This window comes from Hypomesus nipponensis, chromosome 5 (assembly GCF_054491055.1).
Source record: "Hypomesus nipponensis isolate SF chromosome 5, ASM5449105v1, whole genome shotgun sequence".
Lineage (NCBI taxonomy): Eukaryota > Metazoa > Chordata > Actinopteri > Osmeriformes > Osmeridae > Hypomesus > Hypomesus nipponensis.
The window spans coordinates 1,675,506-1,691,353 of record NC_140365.1 but is presented as its reverse complement, the minus strand read 5'-3'; the positions used below and the strand labels follow the sequence as shown (position 1 = coordinate 1,691,353).

The 15,848-nt window shown below is 44.7% G+C and overlaps 3 protein-coding genes across 3 annotated transcripts; 1 reads left to right on the top strand and 2 right to left on the bottom strand.

Moving 5' to 3' along the window:
* The first annotated feature begins 352 nt into the window (after positions 1-352).
* Positions 353-6,319, top strand: foxred1 (FAD-dependent oxidoreductase domain containing 1). Its single transcript, XM_084698926.1, has 11 exons — positions 353-967; positions 1,575-1,795; positions 2,296-2,406; positions 2,652-2,770; positions 2,941-3,035; positions 3,115-3,216; positions 3,382-3,458; positions 3,703-3,863; positions 4,374-4,503; positions 4,771-4,875; positions 5,066-6,319. The coding sequence occupies exons 1-11, from the start codon at positions 832-834 to the stop codon at positions 5,318-5,320; spliced, it is 1,512 nt and encodes a 503-aa protein (XP_084555052.1). The 5' UTR covers positions 353-831; the 3' UTR covers positions 5,321-6,319.
* cry5 (cryptochrome circadian regulator 5) lies at positions 6,300-10,677 on the bottom strand. Its single transcript, XM_084698925.1, has 11 exons — positions 10,576-10,677; positions 10,005-10,221; positions 9,504-9,698; positions 9,202-9,320; positions 8,733-8,887; positions 8,277-8,417; positions 7,993-8,160; positions 7,662-7,802; positions 7,341-7,492; positions 6,924-7,174; positions 6,300-6,543 (listed from the first exon to the last, which is right to left on the bottom strand). Exons 2-11 carry the CDS (start codon positions 10,217-10,219, stop codon positions 6,485-6,487), a joined length of 1,596 nt encoding a protein of 531 aa, XP_084555051.1. The 5' UTR covers positions 10,220-10,221; positions 10,576-10,677; the 3' UTR covers positions 6,300-6,484.
* A 723-nt stretch (positions 10,678-11,400) lies between these two features.
* On the bottom strand, positions 11,401-12,372 carry LOC146287691 (odorant receptor 131-2-like). Its single transcript, XM_084698434.1, has one exon. The coding sequence runs from the start codon at positions 12,370-12,372 to the stop codon at positions 11,401-11,403; it is 972 nt and encodes a 323-aa protein (XP_084554560.1).
* Between the last annotated feature and the right edge of the window lie 3,476 nt (positions 12,373-15,848).

Below are 15,848 nucleotides of genomic sequence, written 5' to 3'. Positions count from 1 at the left end.
GAGCACTCATTCTTTCTTTTTTGGTACACATTTATTTGTCAACTCCAACACTAAATTGCATTATTGAGGCACAACCATTGACAGAATGAAGTAGTCCTCTATAAACATCATAGACTTCCTCTGCTGGCCGTAGGTAGTATTGCTCCTTTTGACCATAGACGTATCATTATTATTATTATCCCCCAAAAAATTCATAGATATCATCTAGTCTTAATTCAGTCTCGTCTGATTAAACTGATATGTTTTTGTAACGTCTTTCTAGGTGCAACGGGTTTGGATGCAATTAATTACACTTATTTCCGGATATAAATTGCCGTGGTTTTTTTTAATGCGGTTGCTTATGTGTGGTTCAAATCCTACATAGCTTGGTGAATACGTGCTTGAGGATGCACCCATGAGATTCTTCATATATCGGTATGTGTGATTAACTTTTCAGGCGCAACATTTACAGGCGGCGCGCAGTAATTGCAATTGTTTTTCTTTAGTTAGTGATTTTTTGGTCGGTTTATCTGAGGTAATGGGCCACCGGCCGCACACTCCCGATCCCGAACCGTAGGGAGCAGTGTTGCGCTTCAAAAACGTTTGTTGCAATTTGCCAAAACCTTAACAGAAGAAGAATAGTGTATGATTTATATTAGCGTCAAATGAAGGAAGTAGACAGCTGCTGCCTTCGTAGAACTCATATGAGATCCCATCTGAATTCCTTTCACATTGAGTGTCGCTTGTTAACGCAAGGTTAACGAACTCTTGCTTGGTGGTCGAAATCACATTCGCCTTTTCTCAGTGACAAAACTTCACCGCATTCTCCTGCCAGCTACCTAAGACATTTCGATGTGGCGAGGACTGTGTCAGACCGCACGGGCAACTCACAAGAATCATGAATGTTTGCGGTTAATTCCGTGTGACAAGCGACTATGCGCCGCTGTCTGTAGCACAGGTAGACCCCTCCACAATGACATTTTCAAAGGTAGGTAAACAACAAAACAAATCATCCCACTGCTACAGCTTTGATAGTAAACCCCACTCTTATCCAGTCTTAACCCCACTCTTATTAATTCTGTAGTCATTGAATTTAAATGTGCTGTGGCCACCTACGCAGCCTGTCGTAATCATTCTTGTAGATGATTTAGATCAGTGATTTCTTCACTTGACAGGCTGGTTGACCTGAGTAGTTTAGAGGGAGAGCAATGAACCTGAGATACAAGGAGTGGCTGAGCGGTTAGGGAATCGGGCTAGTAATCTGAAGTTCGCCAGTTTGATTCCCGGCCACACCGAATGACATTGTGTCCTTGGGCAAGGCACTTCACCCTACTTGCCTCGGGGAATGTCCCTGTACTTACTGTAAGTCGCTCTGGATAAGTGCGTCTGCTAAATGACTAAATGTAAGGATGGAGAGGGGGACTCGACCCCAGGTTAGGGTTAGTCTACCAGTGGATCTCAACCCTGGTCTTAATGCCCTCCTGTCCTGCATGTTCTAGATGTTTCCTTGCTCCCAACACACCTTATTCAAATGAATGGGTCAACCCAGAGATTGAGAGGCTGGTCTAGTCACACTGTGTTCTTCTGGTGTTCAGAGGTGGAGTCCCAGTTCAAAGCGTTCCGGCAGAAGGCGTCGGACGCCCTGCCCGGCAGTGACTGGAGTCCGTTTGAGAAGAACGCCTCACTGCCCCCAGAGAGGGCGGACATCGTGGTGGTGGGTGGAGGCGTGGTGGGCTGGTCCATAGCCTACTGGCTGAAGAAGAAGGAGCGTCTCAGGGACGGGGTGCGGGTGGTGGTGGTGGAGAGGGATCCCACGGTGAGTTGCTCCTTCGGGAGGTTCCTCAAACACAGCCCAGAGACAGTTCCTGCTTACCTCACCCTCAAACATAGCCCAGAGACACTTCCTGCTTACCTCACCCTCAAACACAGCCCCGAGACACTTCCTGTTTACCTCACCCTCAAACACAGCCCCGAGACACTTCCTGTTTACCTCACCCTCAAACACAGCCCAGAGACACTTCCTGCTTACCTCACCCTCAAACACAGCCCAGAGACACTTCCTGCTTACCTCACTGTCACACTACACTTAATGATATTGGTAATATTAAGTGTCTCGATTAATGTGTATAGTATCTGTGAAGCTTAGGCAGTTTTGATGGCACACGTCACTTCAGACCAGCATTTACAAAGGAAGAAGAAACTGGTTCAGGTGTGACAGACTTGGTCAGAGAGTCCAGGTGTGACAGGAGGCCTGATCCAGGTGTGACAGGAGGCCTGGTCAGTTCTAGTGTGGTCATTCTCCCTCCTTTCTCCCAGTACGCCCAGGCCTCCACTGTGCTCTCTGCTGGGGGCATCCGTCAGCAGTTCTCCCTGCCAGAGAACATCCAGCTGTCCCTGGCCTCCGCGGACTTCATGAGGAACATCAACGTAGGTCCACCACAGGGAACTAGAACCAGGCCTGATTAGACCCAGGCAAGGCCTGACTGGAACCAGGCCAGACTAGACCCAGGCCAGACTAGAAACTAGATACAAAATAAACTAGATAGTTAGTGTTAAGAGTTAGTGCCAGGCAACATTAACGTCAATGTAGGTCAATGGCTGTTTATAACTGAACAAATACTGACTCTTGAGCTTTTGGTTTGTGGTTTGGGTTTGTTTGTTTTGAACTCCAGGAACATCTGAGTGTTATGAATGAAGACCCAGTGGACCTTCAGTTCAACCACTCTGGTTACCTTTTCCTGGCCAGTGAGAAAGTGGCCCACATCATGGAGGAGAACTACAAAACCCAGAGGTGCTCTGCTGTTGACTATGTTTCCCAGGGTTCCTCAGCACAACTGATACCACCCACTCATACCCTGTCTTTGCTTTACACTTAAATGGTACCGGTAATCCCTATACCCCTAACCCCTGTATCCCTACATCTTGTACCCCTGACCTCTTAACACTGGCTCTGTGGTTCAGGGAAGCGGGGGCTAAGGTCTCCCTGCTGTCCCAGGCACAGCTGAAGGACAGGTTTCCATGGATCAACACTGAGGGCGTGGTGCTAGCCTCCTACGGTAACTATGAGTGCCTAGCAACCACAGTCATAAACTTGTAGTCTTTTAGTTGAACTTCTTTGTTTATGCATTACCACAGGGCTGGAAAACGAAGGCTGGTTTGATCCCTGGACTCTGCTGAATGCGTTCAGGCGCAAGGCCATGTCCATGGGGGTCTACCAGTGCTTTGGAGAAGTTACAGGTGGGACACACACATAACACACACATCAACATTGTGTATCGCATTTAATATAAACAACATGGTCAGTGGTTCACAGTTCTTGCCAGGATGAGCATCTTGAGTTAATGGTTATCTTGACCCATCAAAATGGGTGACTTAACTTATCTTATTTATCCTATGCTGAAGGTTTCAAGTACGTCTCGAATGCCATGACAACCCAGGATGGTGAAATTGTGGATTTCAAAAGGATCAAACATGTTAACGTAAGTATTATTGATGGGTGGAGTAGTAGTGTCCTTTTTAAATGCTGAATGGTTATTGTGATATGGAAGTTTAAGGGATGTGGGTTATGGTGGTATGGAGGTTTACACGATAAAATTAATAATATTACATTTGTTTCAAATTACTGTAATACTCTAAATACGTTAACACAACAAAAATTGCGAAAATGTTGTTTTCATCTTGTGGATATTTGCATGGAGCTCTGTGTTTGTGCCCCTTCCGCAGGTTCAGATGCCCAACAGTCTGGAGTACCAGCCGGTTGAGTGTGCCATCGTGGTGAACGCAGCCGGCGCCCACTCCGGCAGGGTGGCAGAGATGATGGGTATCGGCGCCGGGGCGAAGGACACCTGGGCCGGCATCCGTCTACCTGTGGAGCCCAGGAAGAGGTGGCTAACGCTACCTGCTTTCTCTCGCTAACTCTACCTGCGGTCTCTCGCGAACGCTACCTGCTTTCTCTCGCTAACCCTATCTGCTTTCCCTTGCTAACGCTACCTGCTTTCTCTAGCTAACGCTACCTGCAGTCTCTCACTAACGCTACCTGTTTTTCCTCGCTAACGCTACCTGCTTTCCCTCGCTAACGCTACCTGCGGTCTCTCTAATGCTATCTGCTGTCTCTGCTAACACTATATGCTGTTTTCCTGCTCTTCCTATTGTTTTCTTGCTTATCCGATTTATTTTTTAACAAACCTTTTTTTCAAACATGTTTTCAACCTTTCAAAACTTCCCCTTCCCCCCCCCAAAAAAATCAGCCTTTTCGAAAAAAAAATGTCAAAACCTTTTTACAAAAATATTTGTATAATCTTTCGAAACCTGTTTTTTCCCCCACACACAGTGAGAGGTGAACAGAGAAGGCTAAGACATAGTAAAGCAGAGTATTTTTCTTTCAACCTTTGCAGGTTTATCTATGTGGTCCACTGTCCAGACGGACCGGGCCTTGACACTCCTTTCCTGATCGACTACTCTGGAGTTTACTTCAGACGGGAGGGCCTGGGCGGGAACTACATCGCTGGGACGTCTCCAGAGGAGGTCTGGATCTCACAGCCTTTTACTATCACGTCAGGAGTCAGTTTGGCTCATGAAACCACATTCAGAGCTGTCCGTAGCGTCCAAATGCCTTCTCTGACTGCTCATGTTTGGATGGTTTTCGGGCTGTTTTTTTTCATGCTGTATTAAGGCCCTTTTCTAACCCAGGCTGCTGCAAAAAAGCCTCAGTCTACATGGTACACACACCTATCCTGTAAACTACCAGGGTGTCCCTGTGTGTAGATGTTGAAGATCTAAATGTGTTTCCAGGCCGAGGAACCAGATACCAGTAACCTGGAGGTGGACCACAAGTTCTTCCAGGATAAGGTCTGGCCTCATCTGGCCAATCGCGTTCCAGCCTTCGAATGCTTGAAGGTGTGAGGAGTACAAGATGACCGATTCTTAACCGATTGCATTTTCAAAATTGTTGTCACCCTGCTGTTGAAATGTTGTAATGTCCTCTCCTTTCTCCGGTTCCCCCCCCCTCCCCTGTGTCTCCCCTCTTTCTGGTCAACCCACCCATGTCTCCCCCCCCCCCCCTCCTCCGGTCTGTACTCCCCCTCAGGTCACGAGCGCGTGGGCTGGTTTCTACGACTACAACACGTTCGACCAGAACGCCATCCTGGGCATGCACCCGCTGGTGAGCAACATGCTGTTTGCCACGGGCTTCAGCGGGCACGGGCTGCAGCACTCCCCCGCCGTGGGCCGCGCCGTGGCAGAGATCATCCTGGACGGAGGCTTCCAGACCCTGGACCTGAAGACCCTGGGGTTCAAACGCATCCTGGCCCAGGAGCCCATGCTGGAAAGGAACATTGTCTGAGAGGAGAGGGTGGGTGGACCGGAGCCATCCTGCTCTCTGGTGGGGTTCAAAGACTGGAGCCCTCCTCTCTGGTGGGGTTCAAAGACTAGAGCCCTCCTCTCTAGTGGGGCTCAAAGACTGGAGCCATCCTGCTCTCTGGTGGGGTTCAAAGACTGGAGCCCTTCTCTCTGGTGGGGTTCAAAGACTAGAGCCCTCCTCTCTGGTGGGGTTCAAAGACTAGAGCCCTTCTCCTCTCTGGTGGGGTTCAAAGACTAGAGCCCTCCTCTCTGGTGGGGTTCAAAGACTAGAGCCCTCCTCTCTGGTGGGGTTCAAAGACTAGAGCCCTCCTGCTCTGTGGTGGGGTTCAAAGACTAGAGCCCTCCTGCTCTGTGGTGGGGTTCAAAGACTAGAGCCCTCCTGCTCTGTGGTGGGGTTCAAAGACTAGAGCCCCCCTCTTCTCTCCAACATGCAGCTCCTCCAGCTAGAGTAGATAGCGTGGTCGGACTGGCAGTCGGGAGATTTCCCAAATGACCGCGGCATGATTAAAAAATAATAATAATAATACACAGTCGTGGGCCGGTCTGCGTTTCAAAGTCCCGGGCCGTTTTTCAGTCCCAGTCCAGACTTCATAGGTAGTGTAGAGAGATATATATATATATATATATATATATATATAGATATATATATATATATATATATATATATATATATATATATATATATATATATATATATATATATATATATATATATATATATATATATATATATATATATAAAATATACAGCTGTAGTGGATGGTGTTAGAAATGAGGTAGATATCTTATGATTGTGGAATTATTCGTTTGCAGAATGTGACCCTGTCTTGCACTGTGTGTAGGTGTCATGGGTCACAACTGTGATAACTGATTCAGAAGCTACAAAATGTGATCAAAAGACTCTAAGCATGTATCATGTTAAAAAGAAAAAATACTTTTCAAAAATGACATTTCCAGTATAATAAAGGACACATACTGTTTATTTTCGTGTGAAGAACACATGCATGTAGAAATCCACCACCTTGTTCTACAATGCATTGACAGACAAGTAGGGTAAATGGAGGGTAAATCACAAGGTGGGGTAAATGGAAGAGGATGTGTATCATACAGACAAGTAAACACAGATACAAAATCCATAATATTCATCTTACAAACGCTTCTTCTTGGTCAGCATGTCCAACACAGAGGAAGCCTTTCGTTTTTCACCTACAGTTAGAGAAACCCTTCATTAGAAGAATTATACAATGAACCAAGGTGAGCACAGCTAGTTAAAAGTCTGTTTTATCAAGTGCACAGTATTGCATAAGGTTATTCTAAGCAAAGAAATTCTTAAGACGTGGCAAACAACTACTGCAAATCCCTGTTTTTATATATTCAGCTGCTAGGGTGATTTTTTTGTTGTTTCAATATTCTAAGATTTTTTAAAGTTTCAGTATTCCTATATGTTTAATGTATGCACTTCCCTGCCAAATTAAATTCCTTGTTTGTACAAACATTCATGGCGAATAAAATCCCTTATGATTCTGATAGGGTGTGTGGTCAGTCAGTAGATTTAGATTCACCTAGAGTCTCCTTGCTAGACTCACCTGACTTCCTGCCATTGGTCTGGCCAGGGTCTGTAGATCTCTCATTGGTCTGGCCAGGGTCTGGAGATCTCTTGGCATAGGCAGCCTTCATCCTTTGAATGTTCAGTTTGCTGATGACCTCATGTTCCACGATTGGCCGTGGGTAATCCTTTCCCACAATGCACCCTGCCTGCTGCTGGACACTCCGAGGAGCTTTCCAAGGCTCGTAGATGTACTGAGCCGGGAACTTCTTCAGCAGGGGGAGGTACTTCCTGTTACAAGGACGTACGTCCTGTTAGAAAGACGTAAACACAAAACTCTTTGTGCTGACGTGTGTGCAATGGTAGAAACTCCAAATATATTAAGAATGAAGATGAAACCGTTACACTGAATGCAAATTCAAAGGATGCCAACGTGAGAGGGGTGGCTGATTCCTACTTAATGTAGTCCCCGTTTTTGTCTGTTTTCTTGCCGAAGGCGACAGGTGAGTACACCCTGTAGTACTGATGGAAGAAGGCACTGGCCGACAGCCACATCCAGTTCCCCGCGTTCAGAGCCCAGTCTCCATCCAGCAGTAGCTCCTCAAACACCTGCGTTCACAGGAGTCAGGTGTTACCCTCCATGCATCTGACTCAGAGCCTTCCCCTCCTCCCTCCATCCCCCCTGCCCTTCCAACTCCTTCCTCTCTCTCATCCCTCTTTTCCTCCTGTCCTCCCCTCTACCCTCACTCTCCTCATCCCAAACCCCCCTCCTCCTCACCCTCATCCCCTCCTCCCAGCTGATCCACAGGTCTCCTCTGGTGAGGAAGCAGGCGACAGCGTGGCGTGCCAGGTGGTGGATCCACCCCTCCTGCCTCAGCTGGGTCATGATGGCGTCGATGAAGGGAAAGCCTGTGCGAGCCTGTGGAGGAACGCGTCAGTACACCCCCACCCCACACCAGCAGGGGGCGACAACAGATTACACACCGCTCCCCGGCGCACTGTCAGCACTATCACGTCCTTGATTTCCTAACTGTAATTTCCAGATGCATGTTGCGCTGGATAAAAGTGTCTGCTAATTGTATCAAATGTAAGCAGGTGAGCAGTGGCACCTCCGTCCAGGCGGTCAGGTACTCCGGGTTGCTGTCCCAGTCCACCTGCGTGCACACAGTGTTGCCCTCCATCCTGCAGAAGTTGGGGACTCCAGCCCCGGCCGTGTAGTAGAACTCTCTCCACAACAGCTGACCGTGGAGAGAGACTGGAGGCTGGGAGTGCTTTCTCTGGGATACAGACAACAGTCAAAACTGATTCCTCTTGTTTGGAGTTAACCTAGAGGCCCACACGCACCCCTAAGGTCAGTGAGAGTTGATCTACTGCAGAGTTGGCGGACACTCACCCCTTTATAGACGTCCGTCAGCCTCCACCAGAAGGTGCGTACGGACAGGCACCCCAGGGTGACGTAGGGGCTGAGAGTGGTGGTGCTGGGGCTCATGGAGTTGGGGGAGGTCTGGGGCTTCTCAAAGCCACACACCCAGCCCTGGGGAGCAGGCGGCGCACAGAGACCAGTTTCACCAAGTGGGGCGCGACACAGACCAGTTACACCAAGTGGGACGCGTCACAGACCCACGAGCACCGCTGAACTCGTGGTATTGATCCATACATTTATGTTCAAGCGGTGTGAAAGATTTAGACGATGAAAGAATGTGATTCCTGTTTGATGCAATATTTTATTTTCTAACCGATGCATCTTTCCACCTGATTAACAATTTGGGTCAGAAATTGTTACCATACTCCCTTTTTAGCTCTGAAGAGCCTCTAACTCTAATCTTGGGAAGACCGTTGTCTAAACTACCGTTCTCTCCATGTGATGATCCAGTCTGCGTAAAGCCTCTGTTTCTCCTCCTGGAAACAGCTCCTCGCCTCCAGAGGGCAGCTCTACACCCAGCTCCTCGAGAGTGGGGATCCCATATACCTTGTCACATTTCTCTGACCAAGGCGTCTTCACACCTGTAGATGAGAAAGCCAGGTACATTAAAACACAGAGCAAACTTCCTGTTGTCTCTCTTTGTCTTATGAGACTGTAAAGCTGGGAGTTTGTTCCACAGCTTCTCTATCCCAGTCAGATATAACAGGTTCCTGTCTTTAAGACCCTCCTTCCTGTCCGTAACACACAGCTTCCTGTTTCTAATCCCCAGCTTCCTGTCTATATCCTACCTATCTAACCAGAAAGGAAGGCTGTGTCAAAGGACCACGTGTGTATGTGATAGACGTGTGAGTGTGTGTGTATGTGACTGTGAGTGTATGTGACATATAGGCCCCACCTCTCATGTCCTCCGCCTTGGGGGCAGCGGCTGGTCTCTGGGGGGGTCCGATGCTCTTCACAACAGTCTGCAAGCGGTTGAAGGTCAACGGAACCTTGCCGTTATTTTCTTCAATTATTCTTGAAGGTGAAAAATGTAAATATGGTTTGAGTCACAAAAGTGGTCCTCATCTGCGCGTTGTTGGAACAGTTTGAAATAAATCGTTTTGCATCCACCAATCATTTTACGGACACATTCGAAGCATTCATGACTAATGATGTTCACTGATGTTCCGCTCACCTGTCTATGTTGTGGATATTTACCTGTCTGTGTTGTAGAGAGTGTGGGAGATTTTGTAAACGACGTGTACTCCATGCTCTGCAGCCGACTCGATCACCTTCCCATCTCGACTGAGGCTGTGAGGGTCGGTGTCGTATTCGTAAGTCAACCGCGTCACTTTCCACTCCTCAAACAGCTTAGGGAGAACTTTTTCAGCTTCACCTCTGACAACATATAGTCTGGTCAAACACACACACACACACAGACAAATAAATACAGCTTTGTTTAAAACATCTCATGTTTCACACCGTTTATGTCATGTGATGGCCAACAACGTTCTGGCCAGCAACGTTCTGAATACGTTTCACTCATATTTTCCATAAAATAAAGCTCTATTTAATATGCTTCCACTAAATACAGCTCTGTTTAACGCCAGTTCCTATGAAACGGTGACCGTTATTTCCTTGCTCTCAACCTACAAGCCAAGATAAGGAGCAGGCCACTGACACCCTCGGACACAACCTCCGCCAGAGTTCAGGTCCTACCTGGAGTTGAGCTTCCTCAGGCTGCTGTCCAAGTCTCTCAGGGCTCCGAGGAGGAATCGCCAGCGATAGTCGCTTACCGGGACCCTACTAGGGGTACCGGGCTCCAGCACGAACACTGGATAGATCTGCTTGCAGTCACGCAGAGCTGCAGTCAAAGCCGGGTTGTCGTGAAGTCTGAGTCCCTTGCGAAACCAGTGTAAAGAAATATGTGCCATACCTATTTTAGTAGAATTGAAGAATACATTATGACAAAAAAGTTGCGGAGACTGCCTGCGGAATCGTTACGAATATGATATTTGAAAAATAATCAAGTTAGAATTTCTAAAAACCATGAAACTAAAAACATCGAAACTGATTTGGGGTGGGTGTCATAACCGATTGATTAGCAACGTATTGCCTTTTCATTGTAAGATAATTTACAAGTTTATTCACGTTCAGCTGTACAACCATTCCCCGAGGTTAAACGGCTAAAACCATTTACAAGCATATTTGTTGATAAGGAAACTACAATTTTACTGCAAAGTTGGCTATCATACAAGCAATATCCCCCCGGCTCTACATAATTACTTACTTTACATGCCACGTGAAGGAAGACATAAACAACAATGTTCTGTTAGCAAAATGTAGAAGTTACAAAACGTTTTTCGCTCGAGAAGGGCTCGACCAATAAGCGGCCGGCAGGAAACACAAAGCAGGGTATTTCGCTTGTCAAGTCTAACGTAATGGCCATTTCCGGAAAATAAAATAAAAACATTTAAAAATAAAAATAAAATAATTTATTATGTTTAGTTGTCAAAATATACATGATTTTTACCCATATATATATATATATATATATATAAATATTCCCTCCCCCCTGTCCTAGTTGGTCAGAAGGTTGGAATTATCCGATGTTATTACATTTAGTCATTTAGTCATTTTTTTGTCATTATTAATACAATAACATTTGTATAGCAAATATATGGCTGGACCTGATGTTTCAGGATCACAAATACTCTTATTGAGAGTCTTGTTGCTCTTGTTGGTTAGTTATAACTGACTTATAATTATTGTAAATGGAACTGCATATTTGCAAGATTTCACAGAGCGTAAATGTATGAGTTTATGATCTTTGTTAATGTATTACTTATTTGTTCCACTTTATCCTACTTATGTTTGTCTGACAACTTCCATTCAGCAAAAAGAGTTCTGTTAAACCAACATCAGACACTGGTCCCTTGAAAATTGTCCCTTCAACAAACACAGTAGGCCTATAGCTGCGAATGAAAAAACACATAATTTTTTAAGTATGTCAATCTTCTGAAACGTGTAATTGTTCCTTTGCCATGCAAAGTATTTTTATTTATTAAGCATAAAGACCATGATAAATGTCATTTCCATTTCAGCAATGTGGTCCTCAGTGTTTATCTGTTGTTAAACTGGGCCCACCTGTCCAGAGAGCACACCTGAGGTGGTGCAGGAATGCAAGTCTGATGGTTTGGTCTCTCAGACCATATATCAGACTGCTCAGGCACCTAGGCAACGACACAAAGCATATAAAGAATGTATAACCAACAACTGTCCTTGCAGTTCGATTCAGTGTTCCAAGTCTGTCTAAATATCCTAACAGCAGACCTGCAAGAGTTGTGGACAGACACAGAAGCAGCTGAATCATGTGCAGCAGAACTGTGTTGCGGGCCTTGGTGGTCGAGGCTTTGTCTGAGGAAGCAGATCTGGCTACTGTCGTCACACCAAAGTAGGAGCACACAATTACGATACCCACAGATATAAAAGTGATAGCAGTAAAGGCTTTGTCATATTCATGTGCTGCTGTACTTTGGAAAAGTGCTTCTATAGCACAGAATTGCTGCATTATCTCACCCATAGAAAATGAATCATACAGAACCAGAAGAATTAATCGTATCAGCGGGTCAATGCTGGAGATGGCCCACACCACAGCAATAGACACACCTGTGTTCTTGACGGTGATGATGGCAGAGTGCCTCAGTGGGAAGCAAACAGCCACATACCTCTCCAGTGACATCACCGCCAGGTTCAAGGGAGACACAGCAGTCACAGTGATAGTTATCAAAACAATTATTGCACATGTATAGTGAGTCAGAAACACTGGAGGTATAGCCAAGATCATGAGCAGTTGACCCATTGCCAACTGGAAGGTGTCAGCGAAGAGCAGATTAAACAGCAGGAGGTATCGAGGGGTCTCTCTAAAGACTGACTTGCTCCTCAGAGTGAACAACATGATGCCATTGATGTAAAGGAAGACAATAGATGGAGACACAGAGAAAGCTCCATAAAGTCCTTTCACCAGATAAACCTGAAACATATCAGGTATTGTGATGGTGATTTGCTGTCCTGTTGAATTTGACATGTTTGAGGTAAATCTGAGGAGAAAAAGTTTCGGAGAAAATGTTCTGTTACTTTAAATGAAAGATTAATTTCTCAACAACTGCACATTTGAAGAAAAATGCTCTGGTCATTCTCAGATAGAGTTTAAGATGAAAATAAACCAATAATACTTACCACATAGATCCTGTACTTCTGTCATCAGAATCACAAAACTAAAATGAGGCAAAATAAATATAACACAATCCTAACTGTGGGTTCTCACCTTGCTGGCTGAAGAACAATCATTCAACGTGATTACCTGAATATCTTCACTTTACATTATTACGGGTGTTTAAATACCCTGAGCTCCAGTTAGTACAACCATGACTTGTTGCGATGATGTCAATATCAACAAGCAATGAATCCCTGATGAAGTTCTAGGATGATGTCACATTTGAATGTGTATTAATGAGGGGACAGGGGAGTGTATCAGTCTTCTTGAAAACACCCCAAGCAGCTGGTCCCATCAGTGCTGTGTGTCCCATTGGTTTCAAGTCAAAATGAACTGGTCAAACTGGACCAGCCAAGTGCAACTCTTCTTGTAGTACTAAAGCTTCTTAGTTGCCCACACCACGTAACTAACTCCTGCTACACACACCATCTAACTAACCCCTGCTGCCCACACCACCTAACTAACCCCTGCTACACACACCACCTAACTAACCCCCTGCTACACACACCACCGAACTAACCCCTGCTGCCCACACCACCTAACTAACCCCTGCTACACACACCACCTAACTAACCCCTGCTACACACACCACCTAACTAACCCCTGCTGCCCACACCACCTAACTAACCCCTGCTGCCCACACCACCTAACTAACCCCCTGCTACACACACTACTTAACTAACCAGAAAAAAACTGACAGATTTTATTAACTCTGATGTTGACCTGTTGTTGTGTTGACATGTCTGAGTAAAATCTGAAGAGAAAAGCAGATTCATCATTTTATAGAACAGCCAAACACATTCTCTGGCACTTGAAACATGTCCATTAAACATTAACCTTACATATGCCGTTTGTCTCATATTGTATTCAGTGTGTAGACGTTAAAGTGTTTCTTGAATTGAATATATACAATATTGTATATATATATTATACAATATACATACAATATTTGATTGAACCTTTAACTTTTCCACCCAAACAGGTTGAAAAGACGTTGACCAACCCCTTCTTGTTAAAGTCCCTAAACAAAAATAGTTATATACTTCACTCACTAATCCACGGTCAACCCTTAACCTGATTCACCCGATGGTTTGTTACACATGTCCTTGGCCCCCCAATGGTGGAACCAGCTCCCCACCTCCATCAGGGACACTGACTGTCTCCCCAACTTCAAGAAAAGGCTCAAGACGCACTAAAGTTCCGGGAGTACAATGGCACCTAGAAATGCTTGGCTGGACCTGATGTCAGTTTCCTCCAAGATCACAATGACTCTTATTGAGAGACTTGTTGCTCTTGTTGGTTAGTTGTAACGGATTCAAATTCTTGTACTCACTGAAATATTTTTTTACTGTTGATTGTTTTTCTACAGGTACACTTGCACTTTTTGAGTTTAATGTTGTTTAATTGTACCTTGTTTAACTGCATGCTGTTATGGTTCTTCCATTTGGCACTTATTTGGTTTTCACAATGTATGCTTCATGTTTTGGCTGCTCGCGATGTTCGGGGCTATCTCGTTGTTATGATCAGTTATCAGTCTTTTGTAAAGCTCCCTCTTGGAAGTCGCTTTGGATAAAAGCGTCTTCTAAATGCATAAGTGTAAAAGTAATGTCCATGTGGAAAGTTGTCCAGGGAAACTGTTTGGAAAAAGGCAGGCACTTTCAAAAAATTATTTGCAGGTAATTGGATGAACCATCTGTCCATCACTGTCTGTCATGGGAAAACTTCAACCACGCCCGTGGCTGCCAGTAGTTCCTCAGATGATTCTGATTGGTCCGAACCACTTTCGAGTATTTCGAGGTTCGAGTATTGCATTCTTTCAAGGTCAAGATCCGGTGACCCAGCAGTCTCCCTCCTTCCTCCCAAAAGTGTTTGTTGATTTTGCTGACACAGGAACTTCTGTAATTACACTAATTAATGAGACAAACATTGACCTGACTTTCGTGAGTTGTTTATCCTGATCCAGTCCCTATCCCCTCATTATCAAGCATTAATATTTAATGTTGTAGTTTAGAACCGAAGCATCCCTTGAGCTTTCATTAAAGCTCTTAGTAAATGTTGACATCATTGATGTACTATTGCATGGTTACCTGTTTGTCAGTTGGGGTCTTTTTGAATGTTAAATCCTTGTTTGTGCAAACATTCATGGCGAATAAAATCCCTTCTGATAGTAAATCTAAATTTAAATCTTGTGTAGTTAACGAGACAAACAACACTCTGATTCTGTCCCCTGTCCCCTCATTAAAAACATTAATATTTAATGTAGTTTAGAATTATTTATTCCTTTAGGCCTTCATTAAAGTTCTGAGTAAACATTGACATCATTTAGGTTGTGTATGGTTTTGTTGACGAGGGATCAATGTTTCCCTGTGGACAGATGATGTCATCTAATCTGTGACAATAGAGAGTAAAGCAGGTATGTGGCCTTCACCATGAGATCACAGCGTCGTGACCGCGCTCCTCCTGATCTGACCACAAGACCAGAAGGAATCTACAATCAATCACAAACAACATTTTGACTTTTGTGTGTCAAACGTGATACATTGGAGAAGGAGTCAATTTCATAATCTAAAATAATTTATCTTTGACCTCTAACTGTGCAACTGTTGATTCTTGTATCTTTTTTCAATACAGTATTTTATGCAAATTATAAATGTTTGCGAAAAGGACTTTAGAGAAGCCATCCATGTCCAACAATCCTTTCTACCTTGATACAAACAATCCTACACCTACACAAACAGACACACTTTAGATATCCCTGGCGTATGTCACAGTTTACACCCAAACCACACACACAGTGTCTCACTCACACACACACACAAACACACACTGCTACAAACACACAGATACACACTGATAGTGCAATCAAATTGGTGTCTATTTTATTGGCGTCCTTACTGTAATAGGGATATGAATGAATTTAAATAGGATGATTTCATGCAAGTGCTTTCTTTCTTTCAGATGCAGCTGTGACATGTCAAACGCAACTCAACCCAAGGACAACTTCACCCTCGCTTACAGAACGAGTGTCCTCTCTGGAACGCTTTCTGTCACACCATTGTTCATCTTTCTTTATATCAACAGAGTCCTTTTATTAATTTTAAGAAACAAGCCAGTGTTTAGAGAAACACCTCGATACGTCTTGTTGTATAATCTTCTATTTGCTGACACCTTCCAGTTAGTAGTGGGACAATTACTGTACATACTGGCTACAGCCCGCGTGTATATGATTCGCTACCTCTGTGTCATATTTATCATGTCGGCCATGCTTACTACTGAAGGTAGCATTA